At 40.6% G+C, this 24,084-nt stretch overlaps 2 protein-coding genes and 1 long non-coding RNA gene across 7 annotated transcripts in view; 1 reads left to right on the forward strand and 2 right to left on the reverse strand.

Annotated features, from left to right (window-relative positions):
* LOC147650810 (hypoxanthine-guanine phosphoribosyltransferase-like) lies at positions 1 to 11,380 on the reverse strand. Of its 2 annotated transcripts, XM_086847749.1 has the most exons (10): positions 11,059 to 11,380; positions 9,367 to 9,492; positions 7,923 to 8,124; positions 4,703 to 4,809; positions 4,080 to 4,263; positions 3,676 to 3,738; positions 2,837 to 2,919; positions 1,796 to 1,842; positions 1,047 to 1,123; positions 1 to 134 (listed from the first exon to the last, which is right to left on the reverse strand). In XM_086847749.1, exons 3-10 carry the CDS (start codon positions 7,938 to 7,940, stop codon positions 87 to 89), a joined length of 627 nt encoding a protein of 208 aa, XP_086703875.1. In that variant the 5' UTR covers positions 7,941 to 8,124; positions 9,367 to 9,492; positions 11,059 to 11,380; the 3' UTR covers positions 1 to 86. The 2 variants fall into 2 exon arrangements, with proteins under 2 accessions (XP_086703875.1, XP_086703876.1); XM_086847750.1 differs by lacking the exons at positions 7,923 to 8,124; positions 9,367 to 9,492; positions 11,059 to 11,380 and adding an exon at positions 3,115 to 3,132 and having other exon boundaries at positions 4,703 to 4,912.
* On the forward strand, positions 10,216 to 17,104 carry LOC111934820 (uncharacterized). Of its 3 annotated transcripts, none has more exons than XR_015275429.1 (3): positions 10,216 to 10,565; positions 11,920 to 12,038; positions 13,277 to 17,104. It is a non-coding gene; the product is annotated as an uncharacterized LOC111934820 (long non-coding RNA). The 3 variants fall into 3 exon arrangements; XR_015275427.1 differs by having other exon boundaries at positions 10,361 to 10,544; XR_015275428.1 differs by having other exon boundaries at positions 10,364 to 10,523.
* The window catches only part of NAE1 (NEDD8 activating enzyme E1 subunit 1), a 16,590-nt gene continuing 4,700 nt past the window's right edge, over positions 12,195 to 24,084 (reverse strand). The window contains exons 2-20 of one of the 2 annotated variants that reach the window (XM_086847724.1): positions 23,632 to 23,735; positions 23,479 to 23,539; positions 22,575 to 22,605; positions 21,863 to 21,934; positions 21,498 to 21,577; positions 20,865 to 20,974; positions 20,425 to 20,534; positions 19,773 to 19,835; positions 19,468 to 19,531; positions 18,314 to 18,405; positions 17,008 to 17,067; positions 16,791 to 16,924; positions 16,543 to 16,618; positions 16,256 to 16,295; positions 15,257 to 15,343; positions 14,079 to 14,171; positions 13,547 to 13,661; positions 13,422 to 13,471; positions 12,195 to 12,439 (exon numbers count right to left, since the gene is read on the reverse strand). In XM_086847724.1, the coding sequence (XP_086703850.1) occupies positions 12,330 to 12,439; positions 13,422 to 13,471; positions 13,547 to 13,661; positions 14,079 to 14,171; positions 15,257 to 15,343; positions 16,256 to 16,295; positions 16,543 to 16,618; positions 16,791 to 16,924; positions 17,008 to 17,067; positions 18,314 to 18,405; positions 19,468 to 19,531; positions 19,773 to 19,835; positions 20,425 to 20,534; positions 20,865 to 20,974; positions 21,498 to 21,577; positions 21,863 to 21,934; positions 22,575 to 22,605; positions 23,479 to 23,539; positions 23,632 to 23,735 (1,552 nt within the window). In that variant the 3' untranslated portion in view covers positions 12,195 to 12,329. The remainder of the gene's footprint in view (positions 12,440 to 13,421; positions 13,472 to 13,546; positions 13,662 to 14,078; positions 14,172 to 15,256; positions 15,344 to 16,255; positions 16,296 to 16,542; positions 16,619 to 16,790; positions 16,925 to 17,007; positions 17,068 to 18,313; positions 18,406 to 19,467; positions 19,532 to 19,772; positions 19,836 to 20,424; positions 20,535 to 20,864; positions 20,975 to 21,497; positions 21,578 to 21,862; positions 21,935 to 22,574; positions 22,606 to 23,478; positions 23,540 to 23,631; positions 23,736 to 24,084) is intronic. The other variant, XM_086847725.1, reaches the window with a different exon arrangement.

Here is a 24,084-nt window from a genome sequence, read left to right on the forward strand (position 1 = left end):
GCAAGTAGCAAAAGTCATTTCCTGATGGCATGCTTTAGATCACCTCAGCAGCAGCCAGAAATCAGTGCTCCAGAAGACTGAGATTATCACATCCTGTATTTCTCTTTGGCCTTCTCTTTCAAAATACAGATGTGCTACAAGAAAAAATAAAAAGTACAATATTTATCCATCTCTATCTTCCAATGAAGTGTAAGACTGATTTGCAGCTGTATTCCCAGCACTGCACTCAAAACACACTACAACCCTAATAGTTGGAAGTTTCCTACTTGCAGTAAACTCCAGCTCTTAGTATTCTTTGCAAGTTTATTTGCAATATATAGGTTGATATATTCGAAAGAACTTAGGTTTCTTAAATTACTGCATGCTCCTTAATGCTGCTGAGCAATGGCACAGACTGTTTGTGTCTTCAGCAGGACTGGTTTGTCTTAGGAAAAAGGCTTTGAAGTAAAAAACTTTCCCAGTTAAACAGAATTAAGGAAGTACTTTGGAAAACAAAGGAGGGAAAAATGATCAACCCTATCAGTTTATGATGTTTCCAAGGCCACTACTCTGTGCAGCCTGAAGAAGCTGTAATGGAATAAGGGAAGAGTTCTTACAGACATGTAAGATGTAAGACATGTTATCCCTAAGTGTATGGAAAACCTTCACACAGAGTCCCTGCAGGGCTGCTTTGAAGACCTGGTGACTGAAGAGCAACATAGGGTTGAACTAAGTCAGACAAATATCCAATCAAAGTCAAATGACAAGTTATTTTCAGATGGGGTCACAGATTGTGTGCTGCTCACCATCCTGGGGGCCCAGAATGTTCTGCAGCACGGCTGAGCCGTGAGACTTGTGGAGTAGAATTATAAAAAGGTGAAGCACAAACATTTCTCATGCACCTACACTGCATTACCAACTCGGCACCTTAAAAATGGTTTTGCTCCTTTATTGGAAGTTTCTAGCTGGAGTTGAAGGTTTTTTAATTGTTGAGAAGCTCTGAGTAGAAGTAAATCTTCTTGCTGGGTACCTGATACTTGGCAGTGGAGGAATGTGCATGTACTTACATTTAGATCTCTGAAGTATTCATTGTAGTCAAGAGCATATCCAACCACAAATTGATCTGAGATTTCAAAGCCTGTATCTGTAAGAAAATACAGTTCTTTTTATCCTTCAGTGGTGTAAGCAGCTTTTAAATGCAGAGTTTGTATTCAACACACACTTGAGCTAAGAGTAAAAGACATCATCTCTTTCAGGGTGCTTCCTTAAGAATCTGAGCTATAAATTGATGACAGAGGTTAGAATCTAAACCATTCCCATCAGTCAGTAATATAATTAAGGTTGTTAAGAGAATTCTGTTTATTAACAAAATAATTGTTTAACACCTGGTTATGAGTTAGTCCTGGGAGAAGAGACAAGGAATGAGATTTTACTTGAGTGAAAGTAGATGAACCGTGATTCAGTAGGACTTTTCAGTTTGGAAACAAGGCAAGTTTAATAATGCAGAGTCAAAACAAATGTCCTCCAGGGCCAAAGCAAAGCAACACACAGTTAAGGTTTGATTCATTTCTGCTATCTAAATAGTTAAATTGTGTATCAAATAGCTAAACCTGCACTGAGGCCAGCCAGGGGAAAAACAGAGGGTGGTCATGAGGCCTCAGGATGCCATAGCTGGACATCAGTTCACAAGTTTTTATGTAGTTTCTCCCCATTTCTCTTGGCCTTCATGAAACTTCTGTGCAGTTGTCAGATGTGCTGCCTGAAGGGAAATGGTAAGACTGTGTTTTGGAAAATACTAGAAAAACATGGTACTTACAGTCTGGTCTGTAACCTGGACTCTGACATGTCCTTTTGACGAGCAGGCTGTAAGGCAGAGCAGAGAAGGTTGGTTTTTAAAATATGTCTAAGCTGTAGACTTCCCTTCTGCCACACCTCCCCATAAGCTTCTAAAATCATGCCATTAAATTAAGGCAGTGAGATTATTTCACAGAAAGCAGTAGTGTTCAGCCTTGTCGTGGAGGGAGAAGCAAAGGCTCTGATCTAGGTTCATTCTTTATGTCCAAGTGGCTCTAGTTTGTATTCAGTTCCCTCCAATCCTGGGTCTCAGGTCATTGCCCTTCCATGGAGCAATGCCTCAGGACACTGGAACAGCACAGAGGGGGAAGCATGTCCAAGTGGCTGGGAATGATTTTAGTGGGGAGGGAGGGAGGGAGAAAAGGACATTTCTTCTGCAAAATCTTATCTAGTCTTGGTTTGCCTGTGCCCTTCAGAAGAAACTGAGAACCTCCTGGACAGTCCCTAGAAGGCCTGTCTGAATAACTGGTGCATAAAGCAACTGTTTTTATAAAGCATTGTGATTACTTGACAGACACAGGGATATTCCACAAAATTTCCTTTTAGAGACCTACTACAAGCAGATCTAGAATGCTGCTTGAAGTCATCTTCCAAGTGCTGACAGACTCTTAGATTCTGGAAACTTCTAGAGTTGAGGATAGTAAGGGATATTCTGAGTGTTGTCATTCCAGCATTGAGGCAACTGAGGCGACGTTAGAAAACTTATGGAAAGACATCAATTTCCTTCAGCCATAAAGTAAGAAACAGGGAATCCATCAGACTTTATGGACACCATAGAAAGAGCCATCAAACCTTCCTTTATTAATTTGAGCAGTGAAGATGGTAGTGCACAGGGAAATTTCCCAGTTTAAGAAACACTTAATTTTCCAGCAGCTGGGTAAGGATTGCTTCCTGCATTTGCTTTCTCCCCCCCAAACTTCAAGCCAAACAAGCACTTGGCAGCATACAATGACTATTCACCCAAATGATTTGAATATGTTAGTTAGCAGCTATATCCTTGTACCTTACAACTTTTACCATCCTTGGTTTCTTGTCTTTTAGTTTTGAAAGCAGTGTTTTCATTGTTCTACCAGTCTCAATAATGTCCTGAAAGTGATAAAAAAATAAATTATCTTTCAAGTTTGAAAGGAAAATCAGACTGTCAGTGGATTAAATTAGAGCATACCAACCTGGCAGCCCAGTAACTTCAGTAATTATTATTTTATATCTAATATGTATTCATTTGAAAAGAAGGGAGAAAAGAATCTGTGTCATTCCACCCCTCCTTCAGTCATTACTTACCTCTACTACTAACACATTCTGGAAGAGATTACATAGGGAAGGAAGGGAAAGAAAAAAAAAATACTTAAATGGCAATTTTCAGCAAACCAAACAGCCAAGAAAAGCACACTAAAACCCTCAGTTACAAGGAATTTGCCTTGATTTTCAAAGGAGATTGTCACTTGAACTACTGACTTGACTTTGGTGCTTACTGAAGAGTCTTTTTGTAAGTATTTCTGAAAGCTTTAATATGGTGCTAAAGGCACCTGTGTCAGGTCTGTATATTGCTCTGTGTACAGCACCAGTATTCCAGAGGCACTGAATGAGTCAGGTGAGTGTGGTTCATTTCTGGGGGTTCTGGGATAAAATGGGGAATAGGACCTTTGGGAGCACTCATTGCTGATCACTCCAAGTTTCCACTGAGATCAGTGGGAATTATTCACTGCTTCAAAGCCCAGCATTTTAAATCAGTGTTAAGAGGCTGGAAGTATGCAGTATCAAAATCTTCAATAAAGATGGATTTCCTGGAAAACACACAAGAACAGTTGTTTTCCTTTAAAAGCTGAAGATGCCAATTCATACCTTCCCACTTAGTGTAGACAGCTCCTCACCAATAAAACTGATTTTTTCTGCAGGTGACTCATTCTAGAAGGAGAAAGAAGAGATGGAAGTCACATAAAGCATGCCCCCCAAAGTGTTGTCCTGGATTTGTTTGAAAGGTGAGCTGCTCTTGCTTCTTGCAAGAGGAAGGAGTTGGAGATCTGCCCCTGGCTTTGTCATCTTGAGTGTTCTGCTATGTTTATCCCAGTGAATATATAATATCCACCCTTTGGGGCAGATCAGTAAATCAGTTCCTTTTTAGTATGTAATTTGAAGAGAATGTACACATAAACTCCATTTTTGGGGGGTTCTCACACAAACCACCAGTATTTAGAATGCCAGTCTATGGAGAGAGTCAATTTTCCAAAGAAAAGAAAGTCACTCACACAGTAGCTTTTTATTCTGACAAAATCCACGGTAACGGGCACAGATTTATCACCATTTTGATTCAGTGCTTTTATATGGTCCAGCAAATCAGCAAAGAATTTATAGCCTCCTTTAAGGACACAGAGTGCAACAATGTGATGACTTCCCATGTCTTGCATGATATCTCTAGCCAAACGCTCTGTCCTGGGAGAAAGAAGGAAAAAAAAGGCAATTCTGGAAAGTGTTCTGTATATCAGAGCTGTTTGTGCATATATTAAGCAATGTTCAAGTAAAAATTCTGATCTTGCTGTTAGGTTTTTCTAACTAGCAAATTGTGAGCACAGCAAGTCGTAGGAAAATAAATTAGGTATTTGCACAGCATAAGCAGATTTAACCCATAAACACAAATATTGCAGGATAGGTGGGCTTCAAGAGAGGTGATGGAACATGGAAGCTTGACTGGGCTTGCAGAGGAATCCTCTCCATAAACCCCCTCTTATCCCAGACTTTAGGACAGAAGTGTTAGGGCTGCAGGGTTTCCCTGTTTCCCATGGGCTGCACAGGGCAGGACTTCAGGCTTTTTTCATTTGGAGGGACAAAAATGGGCATCACTGTTCCTGTTCTTTCCTGTTTACCCTCATACCTGTCCAGGATGAGTCCATGAGGAATGAAGACTCTTTCTAAATCCTCTTCATAATGCTTAGGAATGCAAAACAGATTTTTGTTGTAGCCGCTGTCCTCATCTCTTATCTGCAAGGAAAAGGGAAATACATCTAAAACTAGCAACCAAGGCATTCAAGAAAAAGCTTCCAGTCTGTGACAGTGTGAAGAAAAAATTCCTCCCCTCCAATAATGTGTCAAAATAAAAATATTTCTGAGAGTTTTTGATCTTTCTGCTAGAACAATTCACAATCTGATAACTGGAGCTGGTGGCTGAGTTGTGAATGGAGTTGTGAATGCATAACAAGTACTTTGCCCCAGTCATGATGAAATCAATTCTTGGCTATCATCAACTCATTCAAAAAGCCACCCAAAATAGTAACAACCTTCCCCTCTTGTTCCATTTGCCCTTCTGCAGAGCTCAGTAGCTTGCTCGTGTGGTAGACAAGCAAAAATTAAAATGTAAGGCAAGGAGATTGGGATTCCAGGTCAGCATGTCACTTTGGGGTGCTGCTCTACTTTGACCATCGTTCTCCACTGGGTAAAAGAGAAAGCTTTGCCTTCTAAGCATGATTTCACAGCTGAACCTTTGACATTCCAGCCATTAACTCTCTCAGAGGACAGGGGAGATGGCTCACCCAAAAGGAGAAGCTTTGGGATGGCAGTGAGAAGAGGGGAAGCTGCAGAGGGTGCCCATGGATGGGAAGAAGTTGTGCTGTTTGCCCTTGGATCAGAGTGCTCCTCATCGTGGCTGGGGACTGGCCATGGCTACATCCCATAGATTTGGCCTTTAGCCCTTCTGCCTCCAGGATTTAGGGTTACAGTTCTTTATCCAACGTGCTGCTTCCAGGTGGTTGCACCCAGAGGTGTCTGCATGTCTAGAAGCTCCATAATCCCCATTTGGGTTTCTCTTCTGGCCCCAAACAAATCTGTGTCTTTGGATTCTACCTCCCTTCAACACCTTGATGGATGCTTTGTTCATTTATAAAGTGGTGGTACAAAACCAGGCAAGGAAAAATAGAAGGAAGTAGAAAGAATTGTGAATAAGATTAATATGTAAGTTTTAGAAATAAAGAAAACCCCCCACAAATTCCTGAGATTTTGTCATGCTGATACTGCCCTGCTGTTGTTAGAAATACAGAACTAACTGAAAGAAAAATTCAGAGCTGGCTCAAAGCTTCTCTAGTGAAAAACAGGTTATCTACATACCAGTTACATTCCACAGAACTCAGTAAAGCATCTTGCTAAATGTGCAGACCTGTGGATTCAGCAGTAATAGCATAAAGTATTGCTAACACCAAGTTAACTCCTGCAAACTCTTTACACAGATGAATTGTTTTTAATTCTCCTTTTCTTTGGCACAGGAGAGATGAGTGCTTAGGAAGAAAAGACAAATGGACTGTAGGAAACAGTAGCACGTTACTACTTGCAAAACTCACAGCAGCCAAAAGGAAATAACCAAATACTGCCATTTATTTAAAATTGGCCACAAATAGCTTCCTGCATTTAAAGATGAAACTAGAGACAGGTGTTAAAGGAAATTTCAGAGAACAGATTATAGCAGCAAAAGGCAATGAAAACAGAAGCTCCTCCTGGCTGCACTAAGCACATTCTGCAAGTTCTCAAAACTGATCAGCCCTAATGGTCCAAGAATATGCAGAATGACCTCGCAGCTGAGCCCTGGCTGGGTGGCAGCAGTGCTGCTGTGCCTGGTTTAGTTACTGTTGTCTTTGTGGCTGAAGTCAGTGAAGTGAAAGCTTAAGTGCAGGACTGGTTTTAGCTCAGGTTTGTTGGTGCCTCGTTGATCGTGGAGAGACGCTGGCAGTGACACTGGGATGGGCTGTGGCTTGGGCTGTGCCAGCACTGAGAGCAGCTTCAGGGAGTGCAGAGCTGCTCATGCTTTGGTGTTTGGTCAGCCCAGCTGGGCAGCTCAAAACTGGCCCATTTCTGCCTCTGGGAGGCTGCTAGTGCTGGGGATGAGATTGTGACTGAATTAGAAGCATTGGTCAAAGACACTGATTATTTGAGACTACTGCAACACATAAACACCATCTCTGTATCATCTGAAGTATCAAAAAAAAAAAGCACCTTTAAGGACAGTCACTGACACCAGTATAAAAAGTGTTGTTTGTGTTGTTCTGTTTTGGTTTGTCTCCAAGATTCCCATGTCTATTGCATTCTACTTAACTGCAGCTTAAGTGCAGTGATAATTCTCTCTGCAATTTCAGCAGCTTCTTTTGCCTAATCATGATCCTGACTGCGGTATTTAATGGACTTCAGCTTGACAATCTGCTTTTGCATTTCTAAATGCACAGCATTTCTTCTGCACAGCAAGGTAAGGTCAGCCTTCTTAGCAAAGCTGAGCTTCCTGTGGCACTTGTTGAGTGACACTACAACTGCTTCAGCTCAGGTGAGGGATGAGCTTTGTCTGTGTGGATGTAACCGTGCAATAAAGGTAATCTTGAGGCACACAGATGTAAATAGTCATTACTGCTTAGAGCTCGTCTAGCAGTGCAGCTTTGTAGCTGTTACTTGGTTTAACAACTCTGCTCAGTGAGAGTCTTGGGTACAAACAATATCTGCTACAATATCCTCTGTCTGAAGCGTTTCTTAAAGCCTAATGGAAGGTTCAAAACCAGAACTTGAAGGATTGCATCAGTTTGAGCACCACAGCAACCTGCCTTACAGGCTCATTAAAGCCTTTGCATTGTGGCATATTGCTGAATAATACCGTGACAGCCCATAATATAAAGAAATCCACTAAACTATCATACAAAATCATTACAGTTTTAAATCATGAGTTTACAAGTTGAGGAATTAATTGTTTCATTTAGTTTCAGTATCGTCTGTTGTTCCATTACTGATGTCGATTTCTGAGTTTAAGAAAAAACAACAAAATGAACTACAGCAATTTTGTACAGTAGAGGAATTCATAAGAATTCGTAAGTATTGTTTCATCAGCACAGAATGAAAGAATATGAATAGAGGTATGTTAAAGTCAAATAATGTCATGCATTTGTAGAAAAGTGAGTCTATCAAGATGCCTCTACTCTGAAAGCCATCTTTTCTGCCAAGTAAATAGAAGAACCACAGTCAGTATTTCTAATGCTCTGCTATTTTTGCTAAAGCTGACCTTTCCCCCCTTTCAGCCAAAGCCCCCTCCAGGCAAATAACCAAACACAAGGACATTATGCTTTTATTACCTGCAGTGCATGAGCCATAATTCCCTCTTTGAGCTATGCTCTCGCAGAATGAGCTGGTGTTACTACTGCAGTTTGGCTTGCTCTGTTTTAATCTTCCAGTCAGATCATGACTTGCTTCTCAAAGGTCAAAATTGCCATCTTTCCTGTAGGAAGTATTACTTCCTTCTGCTAATGCAATGACATCACAATCCCAGGTTCTTACCTAATCAGATTAACCAGAAATAAAATGGGTTTGAGCCCTGTTGTAACCAAGGAGAGTAAAGATGTGGGGAATGAGGGAGATGCAAAAGGGAAGCTCGTGAGTCAAACTAAAGGGAAGGACTAGGCAGAATAGTGGGGTTTTAACTGCAAACACGCATCAGATCAATCAAACCTACAGAGGTTGTAGCAGGTGGTCAATCAGTGGTGTATGTGTACAAGGCTGCCCCAAGGATTTTCTGAATCCCCAAATTTATTTGGTCAAGCCCTAGGGGAACTACTACAACTTTTCTCAACCACACCTGAAATAAAACTTCTCCAGTATGTGGATAATTTACATCTCTCAGGAGAGGATGAAAAGAAGGCTCAGGAATCCACCATAGCATTATTAAATTTTCTGGGAAACCAAGGAATGAGGGTATCAAAGGGGAAACTTCAATTTGTAGGACGTGAGGTAAAATACTTTAGGACATATAATTTGTCAAGGGAACCAGAGACTGAATCCTGAAAGAATTAAGGGGATAGTCTCACTCCTGCAAGCAAAAACTAAGAGAGAGATTAGCAGACTTCTAGACTTGTTGGGCTATTGTAGGCTGTGGATCAAAGGGTACACTCAGGCCCTCAAGCTCTCGTATGAAAAGCTAGTAGAAGGTGAGATTGGGAGGGGAAAAGACGAGCAGAAGGTTGAAGATTTAAAACAGAAATTAGTCGGTGCACTGGCATTGAGCCTTCCTGCCTTAGACAAACCTTTCTATCTGTTTGTGGCTGTAGAAAACAGGGAGTGTTAGCACAGGACTGGGGAGGCTCCAGGAAACCAGTGGCCTGTCTGTGAGAAATGGAATTGTGGAGGATTCTCAAAGCCTGACTGAAAGCTCACATAGTCTCATACATCTGTCTGCAAACTCAGAGATAAGGTCTGCTGACTGAGCTATGCCATGGAATAGAGAAGATGTTCTTGAGAGAGAGACTGAACTGGAAACGAGTTCCAAACGATGGCCTTGCAAACAAACCAGGTATTTTGGAGAATCAGAACTGGGAAAGATGCATTACTGCAACACTGTTGGAATTTTTACTTCTCTTTTTGCTGCCCAAGTCAGTTCTTGATGACAAATAACTTTCTATGCAGAAAACAAACGTGTCTTGGAGTACACAGAATTACAAAGCTGCCACAGTTAAAATCATTTGGGGAAGCATCAGAACACAGAGACAGAAAGAACCATTTGGAAAGCAGTATCTGAGAGCTTACTCATTTGTTTGCAGTTCTGCAGCACAAAAGTAGCAGCTTTGATGAGTTCCTCGTCCTGAGATTCTGTCAATACCTGAATCATAAGTGGCAGACCATTGTTCTGAAGCAGCTCACACTGGTTTTCTTCTAGAACAAGACATGGCAAAGGAAAATAGGTTGGTTTCAACCCCACACACCTTAACCTTACATTCATTTTGGGAGCCAATACTGGCAACTTTCTCTAAGTTTCTGTAGAAAAAGAGATTTTCATTAGAGACTCGAGCCTGCTGCATTGACAGCAGGAGAGCTTTACATCACACAGGATGATCTGACCAGAACTCAGATTTCTGCAAGAAAACAAAAGGATGACTGAGACAAATTACAGGATGGAGGTCCAAGCTCATTTAATTGTGGCCTAAAACATTCAAATAATGACTCTTGTATTTCTTTTCTTCCATTACCAGCTCCTGGAGTAGATATGCTACATTTCTCTGAGGTTTGAGATCCAGAAATATCAAAATCTCAGGGTTTATAACTAGCATAATAAAATTAGTAGTTTAATCCTGGTCTATCCAATCTGTTCCTCCTAATTTCTTACGTATTTAGATAAATTTTTATTGTGATCTCATTTGCATGTGTATTCATATAAGTGATAACTTGCTAGAAATAGTTCTTTCTTGTTTAAACTTAAATAAAAAAGTAATAAAAAAAATTAAACATTTTTATTTTGACAGTGTGTACATTTTTAGAGAAACCTTTATCAGCTCCAGCATGGAGCCAGAGAGAGTTGAATAAGCTTTGACACACAGAGTATCTGCCATAAAAAGAGCAGGGGACGAGCCCTTCCTGGCACTGGGAACACCACTGCTCGTCCATCATGCTGAGCCCCAGTCCTGTCACACACCAACTGCTCTGAAACTACACTCAGAACTAGTGCAGGTTTCTGCTTTGAAACTTTTGTGAACTTCCCCTTGAAGCTCTTATGGCAGAAGTGTGAGACACCAACCACGGCCACAGCACAGGCTCGTCAGGATCACAGGCTTTAGGTACCTGTGACCCGGCGGAGCGGGGGGCTCCGGGCAGATCCCGAGGCGAGGCGGGTCCCCGCTGCCGAGCGCTGCCCGCCGGGCTGAGGGGCGAGACCGCCGGGGTGAGGGGCGAGACCGCCGGGCTGAGGGGCGAGATCGCCGGGCTGAGGGGCGAGACCGCCGGGCTGAGGGGTGAGATCGCCGGGCTGAGGGGCGAGATCGCCGGGCTGAGGGGCGAGATCGCCGGGCTGAGGGGCGAGATCGCCGGGCTGAGGGGTGAGATCGCCGGGCTGAGGGATGGGATCGCTGGCCTGAGGGGCAGCGGCGGCCCCGCCGTGCTGAGGGCAGCGCCCGGCTCGGCCCCTCAGGAGCCGCCGCAGCCGCAGCGCCGCCCGAGCGCCTCAGGGCGCGGCGGACTCGGGACAGCCCTGAGCCTTCCCCTCAGCCAGCTAGGAAGCTCTTGCAATTGTAGAACCGTCAGGGGTGGAAGAGGTCTTTAAGACCACTCAGTTCAATGTCAGCCCAGCATCTGCCACTGCAAACCCTAAACCACTAAACCATTTCCGAATATCAGATCCAGAGGCCCCTTTAACACCTCCAGCGATGACAACTCCACCACCTCCCTGGCCAACCTATTCCCAGGCCTGAACACCTGAACAGCGAAAATTTTTTTCTAAAATCTAACCTGAATTTCCTCTCTCGGCGTGAGGCCAGTTCCTCTGGTTCTCACTGCAGGCCCAGCAGAAGAGACCGGCCCCACCTCACTGCATGGCCCTGGCAGGGAGTTGGAGAGAGAAGTGAGGTCCCTCCTGAGCCTCCTCCACACTGACTAAACCCAGCTCCCTCAGCTACTCCTCATGGGACATTTTCTCAACCTTTCATGAGCCTTACTGCCCTTCTCTGGACACACTCCAGCCCCTCAATGTTGTTTTTCATGAGGGGCCCAGAGCTGGGCACAGCACTCGAGGTGGGGCCTCACCAGTGCCCAGCACGGAGGGGCCGGCACTGCCCCGCTCCTGCTGCCCACACTGGTGCTGATACAGGCCAGGTGCCCGTGGCCTCTTGCCCCCTTGGGCACACTCTGGCTCACTCTGAGGTGTCTGGTGACCCTCAGGATGTGGCACCTGGCCTTGTGGAACCTCAGGCCATTGTCCTTGGCCCACTGATTGAGTCTGTCCAAGTCTCACTGCAGAGCCTTCCCATCCTCCAGCAGATCCACGCTCCCACCCAACTGGGCCTCTGCAAATTTACTGAGGGTGCTCTCAATCCCCACATCCAGATGATCAGTAAAGATGGTAACCAGGACCAGCCTAAAACTGAGCCCTGGAGGACACATTTCAATGCAGCTCAGTTTGCATACTCTGCAGCTGGAGGCTGCAATGCCCCCACAACAGAAAGAGCAGCCATCCCGTGGCACTGGCTGCACACATGGCTGCTGGAAAAAAACCTTTTACTAGGTGAATGTGGCTGACAGAACCAAGCTTTCAGGCACACACTCCCTTTCCCTAATGACCCTGAACTCAAGGAAAGGTATTTCACCTTTCAGATCTTTGCACCATTGGATCCTCAGAGCTCCGTCAGCCTCTCTCACCCTTTTGCACCTTCTCCCCACTCAAGCTGATGAGCAGCTTTTATAAGAAACAAGGGAGTTCTGCTGCCAATGAGGTGAGCCAATTTGTAAATGCAACTTCTCTGCCAAAAACAGCTACTGCCTTTTTCTTTCAGAGGTGAGTCAGAAAATTCTAGATTTTAAAGATTTTCAGGATATAGTAAGATTTTGTTTGTCCTTAGGAAACAAAAAGAACAACAAAAAGAAGGTAATTACAAATAAAGAAGCTTTAATTAACAGGTAATACAGAACAGAACAGTCCAGTCAGTGGCAGAACACCACAGTATTTATGGAACTGTAAATACAGCAGCAGTAGTGCCTGGAGGCATCAAATGCAAGAAGTTATCCTACAGCTGGAAAGTTGCTGAAGTCTGTGACATTCCACTGTAAATGAAGGTGTTATTAAAAATTACAAACTGCCCTGTAATGACTTTGATAACTTCCTGTGCAGCAGCTCCTGCAAAAGAGAAGAAAAAAACAGAAGGCAGTTAGCAGGTCATATTTAAACAGTAAAATTATTTATATACAAGTTCCTACACTGGAATTATTTCAGAAGTGCCTGATAAATGTCCTAAGAAGAAAAAACACTTTTCAGTACTTCCCACTATAAAAGAAGATCAGAAATCTGCTACTTCAAAAGTTAGCTTTGCATCCACTTTACATAGATGTACATACACACAGAGTAAGAATGGGTGAGCTGACAGACCCATGCAAGTTCTGACCTTTCAACTGAGAAGCTGAATTAAAAAAAAAAAAAATCATGCAAAACTTAACTGTAAAATAAACTGAAGGGTCACTTCAGTGTGATCCCTCTGAGTTTTCCTGTGGTAGGAAACATTCTGTAATTTCTTCAGAAATTACCTTTTATGTATTTTTCTAAAGAATGATACAAACCAGATTTTCCTTAATCAGAGAAAAATTCCTACATATGCAGAATCTGTAATACATAATTATCTTCAGCACTGCATGAAGTCAAATAAAGAAGGTAAAGTACTAATTTTGAGCATCCATTAAAATGTATCTGCAGGTTGAATGAAGGTAAGAAACCAAGGCTACTTATATTTCCTAGATCTTTAACGTAAGTGTACTCTGTTAAAAGATGATGCGTACTGCACTGCTTTTAAAATTACTATAATTATCACTTTCCTTTAAAAAAAATTAAACCACTTTACAGCATTTCATTTCTAAACACATTTTTAACTTGAAGAGTTGATGTACTGGGATTGTTTTTGAAGTTTATTTAGTTTACTGATTATAACCGTTGCTGCACCTACTTACTCTATCTGTCCTGTAGGAGGTCACATGTGGAGAATGAAGGGGAGGACTGTGCCCTAATGCCATGAGTGACTGCAGCCTTTGCTCTGAGAGCAGTAATGAAGGCAGCAGAGCTGTGGCTCAGCAGGCTGCTGTTTGTGTGGCCCTGCGAGTGTCACCCTTACCTCCCATGAACGCAGCAACCGCGTGAGGCTCAGCAGCTCCGTAGCGACAACTGCACGGGAAAGGAACAGTCACAAACTGCCCAGCACTTTTACCAACAAAGCCACACCTCAAAAACAACACTTACAACTCGTGCACATAGTCATCTTTCACCACAACAGATAGTCCATATTCTTGGAGGAAACCATTAAGGCATGATTTTAGTTTTCCAATATCATCTTCCACCTGGTAGTTGTAGACACCTGGAAAATAAATCAACTGTTTCATCACACAATTGTAACACCACAGTTAAAGCTAATGGGTATGAATGGCAGCCTAAATATTTTGTTTTCCTAAAAAGTTTCTAAGCCAATTAATGTGTCATAAGCACTAGACCAACAATAATTGAACATTCTGTTGATGCTTCTCATGACAGAAGAAATACTGCATAGCTGAAATGATTCATAATCCACACAATCCATTAATGACACCAATCCAGATAAATTCCTTAAGTTCCCAAAGAGAATAAACTCTCATTGTAATTTTCACATTCCTAAAGCTGTATTACTTGGAAACAAAACCACAACTAATGTACTTGCAGTTTATTATAACTTGAACTACAGTAACTATTGGATCTTTATATTTCTTTTGATGATGTGAAGTAACTGGTATTAACATACCTGGGTATCTGCCGTGCTGCTTGTAAAACCTATTGACAGCCCTCAGCATCAAGTACAGCACTATTTCACTGTCTGGGTTATCCATATGGGAAACTGAAAACAGCAAGGCAACTGGTTAGCTGCTGCAGATGGAATGGAAAAAGCAAGGTTTTGAATTCCCTGAAAACAAATAGTAAAATCTGCAGTAGAAAGAAATCTTAATGAATACGACCTGTGACAGAATCTTAATCAAACAACTGTCAAATACAAAACTTTGCCTCCAAAGCTTATGACAAAACCATATTATATGTATTTAATATAAACTATTCAGTGAAGAAACTCACATATCAATTCTGGCAGCTATAATTTAAATGGGTATTCCTTAGCTGTAATTTTAGGATTTGAAACACATGCTTTAAGTATTGTCTGTAATGACTGTAATTATAAAACATAAAACAAAAAAGGTCTTAATCCCTTGCCACACAGCTTAGTAGTCTTTGTAAATAGTAACTGCTACTTACAAACCACTGCACATTACCAACTAATTCAAGGAGCTTGAATCATTTCCCTGATAAATCTTACAAGATGCATGTATACATAAAATATATACATATTTTGTCCAAAACATTCAGAGGACTTGTTTAAGCTTACTTTCAACAAACTTCAATAAAAAAGTATTTCCAGCTTTTTTTCTCATTTATGCAGGCTCAAAAAAAATTTAATATAAAAACCAAAATCAATATTAAGTAACTAGTTTGTTGGTTCACATCCTAAAGAGATAAGCTGAAAGGGGTCAAGATAATTATTGTTTGGTCAGGCTAAAGCACCTTTTCAGCTCTGTCAGAAATAACTGGGGTACAGAAAAGAGAAGTTTGAAGAAAACAGTTTTTTATTTACAGAGTATTATAAGTAAAATCTACAAGAAAACAAAAGCTGGAACGTGCATCAGTCTGTAAGGTAATTTTTGAAATTTCAAAATCAAATTGAATTCAACATTCTAGACCTAAAAACTCCACACCTGTAGTTGAGATACATGTTCCTTACAGTAAGAATTTATTTAAATTCACCAAAGACATTGTGACATTCCAAATGATAAAACTGCGTAATGCAACAGAACATGTAGCTTACATTTCCTTTTCCTCACCAAACCATTCCAAGCTGGAAATGCAGTGAGGTTTGTGGCAAGCAGCAGTACTTACTTATTGCATCCTTGCTGCAGGAGCTGGGGCTGTGCTCCTCAGCCAGGGAGCGGCAGCGCACCACGCGCAGGAAGGCGGCGTTGCTGCCTGGACGTGGGGACAAGGAGAGATTGCCCTGTCAGTGCCATCACTCCCTCACCACAGCTCTGTCTCACTGCACTGTCACATGGGAAAGGCTACAACTTAACAGGTTTTCATCCAACACTTTCCTATTTCTTCTCAGCTTTCATAATAAAAACCTGTTTAACTAGGCTTAGGTCTGTGGGCAGGAGAGTTTTAGGGAAATACGATGTAACAGCTACACCACAGCAATTCATCAGTCACAGCCAACACGTTTCCTTCTCCCAGGCTGCAAATCAACATTTTTATTTCCATCTTCCACTGCATCTAACACTGCTTCACATGTTCTCAATTAATATTTTAACAGCACAGCCATGAGCTGGAAAAGGTCCTTTTCCACTGCTGTTGCTATGAACCAGCCCAGGGTGCAGCTACAACCCAGCTATGAAAAAGGAGCAGCCTGGAGGCTCCTGAATGCTTCACCAACGCAGGGCAGCACGCCCTTGGCTCTGTGCTTGCAGGGGAGCTTTCCAGCTGTGAGTAGCCTCAGCCAGGCTGCTGCTGGACACGTGTACACATCCAGGACAGACACAGCCTGAAGTGCCATCAAATGGGTGACAGCTTTCCAGACTGCCTCAGGCCTGCAGAGCCCACATTCTGCAACCAGTACCCAGCATGGGCAAGAGTGCTCAGGTACTCATCACAGAAAGCAGAGGGCAGCTGCCCCCTGTTGTCTGGAGTGACAAAATACAACATTTTAAAACCACCTGAGAGATGCTGAACATCTGCTACTTCTGAAAATAAGGGATGCAAACCACTTAGTACTTTACTTGAAAAATTCAAATATTGATTTACTGCTTAATAACGCCATGATCATTGAAAAGTTTTTGATTATTTGATCATTTGCATAAACCAAGAACAGAATCCAAGCATACTCACAGAACAATTTCAATTCTCTCTCTGAAATAGACTCAGGTGCCTAAAAGAGAGAATATACTCATTCCAGTACACACAATGGCCAGAGAATTCCTGCTTTCACATATATATTAATATATTTACTGTGAAATAACTAGTTACTAATGTACCAAGAAACCCCATCTTAAATTGTAAACAGTATAACCCTGTATGCATTTTACTTTTATATGATCAAACCAAATTGATAAATAAGGCAGATACTTCACAGATACTTCATTCCATTAGAAGAATGGCCATAGGTTTGCACTTACCTTGCCCAGGGACTGTAACAATTTAGCAGCATGGTTTCCCACAGCAGCAATATCCTTCTTTGCTTTTTCACGGTATCTGGCAGTAATGAAAAAAAGAAAATAATTACAGCACAAAGCCATCAACTCCACATTGAAGGCTATTTTTTTATTATTTTTTGTTTGTTTGTTTTTGGTTTTGTTTTACATTATAAAGACAAAATACAAGCCACATCAATGAAGTGAGCTCCCTCAAGGAGTTGTCTACTTACACATTTTGCAATTTGATGAATTTACTGGAGTCTGCCATCATATCAGGAATGGTGCCCCGGACAGGCAAGCTTCCTTGCCCTTCATTTGCCACAAATTCCTTTAAAGCTCGAACCAAAATCCAGAAGGAAGATGACTACAAATGCACAAGAGACAGTCATGTACACAGATTCTATTTACAATGCTTTTCCTACATTTAAGTCTTACCCTTACTCATACCTGCTCCGTGAGTTTTAGGCAGCAATCATCATTAAAAAGCTCTTCAATGCCTCTTGGAATCTATGAAAATAAATAAATTTGCTTTGTAATTCCTTGACTTTTGATTTAATTATCTCAACACTCACTACACAGGTGAACCAACTCTAAGTGACCTTAGAGTTTCATGGCAAATCTCCTCTGAATCCTACACATTTCAAAGAGCAGCCCTGCCCATGAGCAAGGCAATGCTTCTGAGCAAGATCAATGTCCCAGACAAAGTCTCACCTGACTTCCATCTTTGACAGAGAAGATCTGAAAAACTGCAGCAGCAACCAACCCAAATGCCCAACCTGCCTGGTGGGGCAGAGCAGCCAAAAGGCCAGGGAAGGGGAATGGGGCTACAAAAGTCTGTGTTTCAATCAAAATCCTGAACTGCTGCAGGTCAGTCTGGCTCGTAAACTCTAATATTAATATCCTGGGCCATGTCTTGTAGTGGCTTAGATGACAGCACTAAGTTTTACCTGCTGCTTTCTTGGGAGACTTAACATGATCATCCAAGCAAGGATCAGCATAGTTCAAAACAGAACATAATCTAGGAAGAATCACAGAATGTGCTTTTGCCCCATGTAGCCCTTGCAGTTTATCCCAGATGAAAAACTAAAGAAATCAGAGCTCAATTTTCAATTCAACCACAAATTACTAGGTCAGGATTATTTAAGAAACAATGAAAATATCACTTCAAAGGCTTTTAAGCTTGACCAGTTTATGAAGGGAATTTTATAGTAAGTTTCTTCAAGAGGAAAGAAGTCAGTTTATTCTATCAGAAGTCCCATGCAGCCCTTCATTTCTACAGAGAGTAACAACTCCAGTCCCTGGCTTCAACACAGCACAATTTCAGTAAGTGCTCTCAGTCTCTCTCCCAGCAGCCTATTTAAATCAGCATCAGCCACACCTCTCACTGCTAAATCCTTGCAATTGTACCCAGCACTTCATAGAGTTTTTTACAGACTGAACTGCAGAAGTCAGACAAGAACTCACTGATGCATTCTGGTTGTTGACTCATTCTAGATTTGAATTCAAGTCTGCAGGAGGGAAATACAGATTTCTTGCAAGAGCAAAGCAGTAAGAGAATTTCCATAAGCTACACTGCCAGCTAGTCTTGGTCTATTTAACTACACAATTTCAGTTCTAACAATCAGTACTAATCCTGTTTTAGCTAAATACAAATGTTACAAATGGAATACCTGTCCTAAAACTGAATAACACATTCTGAGAAAATGAGATAGTTGAAATTGCTTCAATTTTATCACAGAAATGTTTATTTTACCTCTGTACGATTTAGTGCTGTGTTCACATTTTTTATAGCTTCTTCAAAGTTTTCCTCATCTTCTGGGGTCCCGTTTTCATTCTTTAAAATACCTTATTGAAAAAAAAATAAAACACACAACTGTTTGAATTACATCTCAGCATTTATGTCTTGCCAACAGAGCAGACTGGCTTTGGATGTATTTGAGGCGTAGCAGCTGCCAGCAAAAAATGAAAAATAAATCACAAGAAAAAAGATCAGATATAATTTATAAACTAACCTAATCTAAATTCTGCATATGATTAATTTTCCTGTGATATTAAATAGAAGTTACTTAGCACAAAAGCACCAGTTTATTTGTGTAAGAAGGAGATAATGAAGTTTCATAAGCACTAAGTTAACAATTCAACTCCCCTTCCCATGCCAGTCATGTTTTGATGGGGTTTTTTTGATCAAATTTGACAATAAAAATTTGGCATCCACAGAGCAAGCCAGCCCAAGAAAGGACCTTCACTAGATATCTGACATAACCAAAGGTAATTACTATGGATCAGATCTGCTCCCTGTCACAGCCTGGGGATAAGGACCACTCCAAATTTGCAAGCAGGCTACCTTCAAGCAAGGAAATACCAAAAATTCAGTCAATGGTGTTTTTCTACCATCATTTAAGATATAGATCTTTAAAATGCCACTTGAATTTTAGCTGCCTGAAAAGGTATTGGACTGAAACCCCTGCACAAATGAAGTCATTCACACACTGGTTACAGAGCAGTCAGTGCTACAGAACCTGGCCATGCAGAGGTGAATGACTGATTACCAAGTGTCTCATGGGTCAATGGATACACCAAATACTTGCAGAATAACAATTCCAGTGTCAAAAGCCACTTACTTTCCTCTTTATCACATTTTTAACAGGATTTTCTCTTAAGGCCTTTGCTCCCATCCAAAACAAAACACACTCTGGATCTTAGGACAAAACATTGACAACATTTATAAGCAAGTCTGGCATCTTAAGAACCACCTATACAAAACAATCATTTACCAGAAGAATCATACAGTATATAGCAGCAGATCTTTTGTAAATTAGACCTGAGAGAACTTGGGATTACTTTTCAGATATCACCTTGTATCTATTTCTGCCAGTAGGAATAAGGGACCCCTGGGACATGGATTACCTTGCCGAATCAGTTCTTTGAAGGCTTCTTTCTCTTTGTAACTCTTAGGCAACTGTTCACTTTTCTAAATTTAAAAAACACAAAGAGATTTTTGTCTTTAAGATACCTACTACTAAGCTCACTGTGTTCAGACTGCTGAACTCCAGGAGTCTGTCATTGCTCACACATTCACTTGTACTTCAATCAGTAATCTTTTTTTATGATTCCACCTTGTTTGGTTTTTTTTATGTTACATAAAATCAAAATAATTAATTGCTCCAGAAAAGACAGATCAATAATAGCAGTAATACAGTTTTGCAACATACCTCATTGAACCATTTTGTGAGATACTTGGCTACAATCACAATCCATGGAGTGTGGCTGTGGTCCTATAATTGAACAGTGGAGAAATCTTTGTGAGGTTGAGAAAAGATAAAAAATAGGAAACAAATTTAAAACTTGTTTTCAATGGAAACTCCAAATATCCCTTCCACTATTCTAAAGACACAGGACATGTTCCAGATTTTTATTCAGCTATAATGTTCTTTAACTACTATAAAAGAAATGATCAAATTATTATTACTTTATTTTAAAAAGGATGAGCCAAGTTCTCCAATATTTTTCTGGAGTGGAACTTATGCTATGGACAGACACCCAAAGTGCAAAGCTCTGCAGCAGTAGGTAACCATGAAAATTAAAAAACTAATTCCAGAATAGGGTGGGAGGGGCATCCAGTTTAACAAAAGATCAAGTTGATCAAGAATACTCCTTGCTTCCCAAGACCTCCACCTGCTTAAGATTTAAACAGACTGAAACATTTGGGGCAGAGGCAAAAATAGTTCCTTGTGACTGATTTTAGACTTGGTTCTGTTCAGATGAGACTTCGCACCAGAGTCATCTGCCAAGAGCCATTTCCACAGAATCCCTGTGCTGTGTCTGCATCTGTGCTGGGGAACACAGTGCAAACCACACACCAACCTTTTTGTCCATATGCTCCAAGTCATAATCCTGAACATGTTCTGTCAGTTCTGGAAATGGTTTGTCCAGTCTTAGATCTTCTAACATATTGTCAGGGTGAGATTCAACAACTGTGAAAAAATAACACAATACATTTCCTAGCTTTATGTCTGGCCTTCAAAACAGCTACACAAATACAGGATCACCTGCTTCTTTTACTGCTTGACTCTCAAAGTTAGTGCTCTGTGTAAGTCACCCATAATGTCAGGATAATCCCATTTTATTATCTGTTGCAGTCCATAATCCCCATGCATTTCTCAAAGAATGCAAACTATCTAACACTTAACAAAAACTAAATATATCACAAGATGAAAAAAGACAAACAAAAAACCCCAAAGTGACATAAATTATTGAAGCTTTAAACCTTCCAGAGAAGTCTTTATCTCAGCAAACCCTCTAACCTGTATGTTCTTTAATCATGACTCTCATGTAACCAACCAGTCCATAAGTCCTGCAGACCAGCAGAGGAATGTTGGAATTCCAGAGAACTTCAGCCAGGCGCAGCAATGTACTGTAAGGAAAAACATGCTTTTCACATCTACAGAAGACAAGAGTTAACTATAAAGTTAACTCCTGCATCAGTTAACTGTGAAAGATCTCTCTCAGAAAACTTCTCTAATATCATCATGATCTAAGCACATAAGGTGACTAATTTTATACAGGAATTTACAGTGAGTTGGAAAAATATTTGTTCATTATCTTACTTATGTCTCATTCCACCCTCCCAAATGCTCCAAGTATCAAATAAAAAGCTTCAGTAAGTTGTGAGAGAGAAAAATAAGGAATGAGATCCATATGTTGCAGAGTTCTAACTTCCAGCAGAGGCAGTTCCCACCAGAGATACAAAAAGATCTCCAGAAAATGCCATCACTGGCTGTAATTTTCCTTCACAATCACAGAGTTCTGTTCTGCTTAAGTTTTTCTGCAAGGAAGTGCCTGTGCATAAATGTGCACACACACACACATATATATATATAAAAACCTGCTTTTAAAACTGAATGAAAATGGATAATTCACCCGTAGGTAATTCTTACCTCTCTGGTAGTTGTGTTGCAACCACTAAATTAAACTGATTAAAAAAGGAAGGGTCGTTGTCTAAAAGCTTTTCTGGATTCTAAATAGGGAGAAACAACGTATGTCAGTGAACACTGAAAATTTCTGAGTACAGAGCAAGTCTGCTGAATATAAAGTGTTAAGTGAAAGTTATAAAATTAAGATGAAGTTACAAAAACAGTGTTTGAAATACACACAGATGATTTAACTTAAGATCATCCTCCTCAAATGGTGTTTTATCTTTAATCTGTTTAAACTGCAACATCACAAAGCAACACAGAGCTGTTATTTCACGCTTTTATCACACTGTTCAACACACACATAGTACTAATTTAGGAAGACAAACCTCTTCAACAAAGTTTCCAGAAACATCACTATTCAATTCCTGTAAGAGCTCCATGGCACTCTGGGCACGATTCTGTTTCAGAGCAATCAAAATGAGATGTATTTTATACAGTGTATCAGTACTACTTAATGTCACCTGCTAACAATGTCAAACCAAGCAACAACAACAACAAAATAACCCCAAAAATCACCCCACAACAAAGCTCATTATAAGCTAGGGCTCCACACTCCATGAAGCCATGCTCATCTGAAGCAAAAATGCATCCCATAATGGCACACACTTAGCTGGAGAGCATTTTCTGTAATACCATTTTAAAAAGCCAAATTATGAGACAGTTATTTCCTATTTTCCAGTTTCATTACAGAATTTCCAGGAGTTATCTGTGCCTCTCATACTCTCTGTTTCTGTGGTTTTTTTTCCCATTCACCTCTCTACTCTTAGCTTTATTCCTTCAACCACAATGGTCTTCTACCTTATCCTTCCATACATTTCAACCATAAGCTCTTCATTTTTTTCTATTCAATCTCGCCACAATTTGAGTTTATCTTCTCACTCATGTGCAACTAAAAATTAAACATGGGGATTTCTGTTAAAGAATTAACAGATTTTAACCTATACACATATGCTTTTGGCATTATTCATAATACATGTTTATATACTCAACATTTCCATGCTTTCAATACATGTAAACTGACATTTATTATCTCCTTACCTGACCAATATGGCTTTTTTGTAGAAAGAAACTGAAAAGGAGACAAGAATTACATGTGAACTTTTATTCTGAAGAAAAAACAGCACTGAAGTTACATTTTGTTATGCAGAATACGTTGCTCACTCTCATACACAACAAACCCGTAAATATGCTTTTTCCTACCACTGTTGTATTTTCCTCAGAAACAGTTTCTTAATAATGCTTTTCAGTGCCCAAGCCATAAATCTGAAATATAAGACATGCAAAAGTTCTCTAGAAGACAGGATCATGCTGCAGCTTCTTTCTCAGCAGGCTAATCAAAGACTCACTAGCACTGATTTCCTCATCTAACGGAATATCCTTCCCCCTCACATAACCTCTGCAGGTATCTACATGCACCATAACAGACCTTGATCAAGAAATAGGCAAATCATTTTTACAGGACTTGCAAACTGTTTCTTACCCTTTTCCCCGCTGCACAGAGCCATTCAAAGCTACGAAAGCTAATAAATGTCTAGCAGTCACAGTTGCACAATGACTGATGAAAATTAAGTCATTTGCATCACCAAAATTAGGGAAAATACACTGAACTACAGTGAAACACAAGCACTGGCATAACATCAAGCAAGTTAATTTTCAATATTTTTATGTTGAGTAGAGCATTGTCCTTATAAACCTGATGTGTGAATCAAACAGATCTGTAAGGTCCAAGCCCAGTAAGTAAAATAATTTACCATCTAAAATGAAACTGACCACATACACACTGTTGCCAACCTCCAAACCCACAGAAGACTTGGAGAAACACAGAGAGGCTTTTAAAAGAATTTTACAGTACTTCTTAGCAAATACGATGAACAAAGAGATGGAACTACCTATGAAATGCTGTCACTTGTCAATTTGAAATTGAAATTAGTAAAACACCTACTTATTGCCAACATCTTCTCCAGAGACTCGATTCCCATCAACAATTGTAAATGAACCAATACCTTTGAGGGGGAAAAAAACCTCCTATGAATAACTTGGCATCATCAGTTATCAGATACATCACGAAGAAGAGACAGAAGAAATATCTACTGACCTGGCAGCACCAAGTTTTTGAGTATTTCAGTTCCTGTTGCTGTTGCATTTATCACGCAAACATGGGCAGATTCCAACGCTTCTTGGCCATGGTCACCCCACAGTCTGTATTGGGAGGGAAACCAAAACACAATCAAGTTATTTAATTTCAGATTGCAAAGCCAGTATAAACAAATAATAATAAAAAAAAAAAGACAAATGGAGGGCTGGCGTGCTACTGTCCATTCACTGCTGGCAATCTAAATAGCACTAACCAAAACCAGCATCCTGAAGGGAACTTACTGTGAAAACTGAGACTTTCCAAAGAGCAACCCAGTTTCCCTGACATTTCATTTTCTCCATCTTTACACCATATGCATGCGCACACCTTCTCTTGGAACATACTTTAACTTTTTAAAGACCAGCATGGGTTAAAAAAGCCCTTGCCCAAATTTTGTCCTAATGCCACACACTC

Source organism: Cyanistes caeruleus, chromosome 12, assembly GCF_971803275.1.
Source record: "Cyanistes caeruleus chromosome 12, bCyaCae1.hap1.1, whole genome shotgun sequence".
Classification (NCBI taxonomy): domain Eukaryota; kingdom Metazoa; phylum Chordata; class Aves; order Passeriformes; family Paridae; genus Cyanistes; species Cyanistes caeruleus.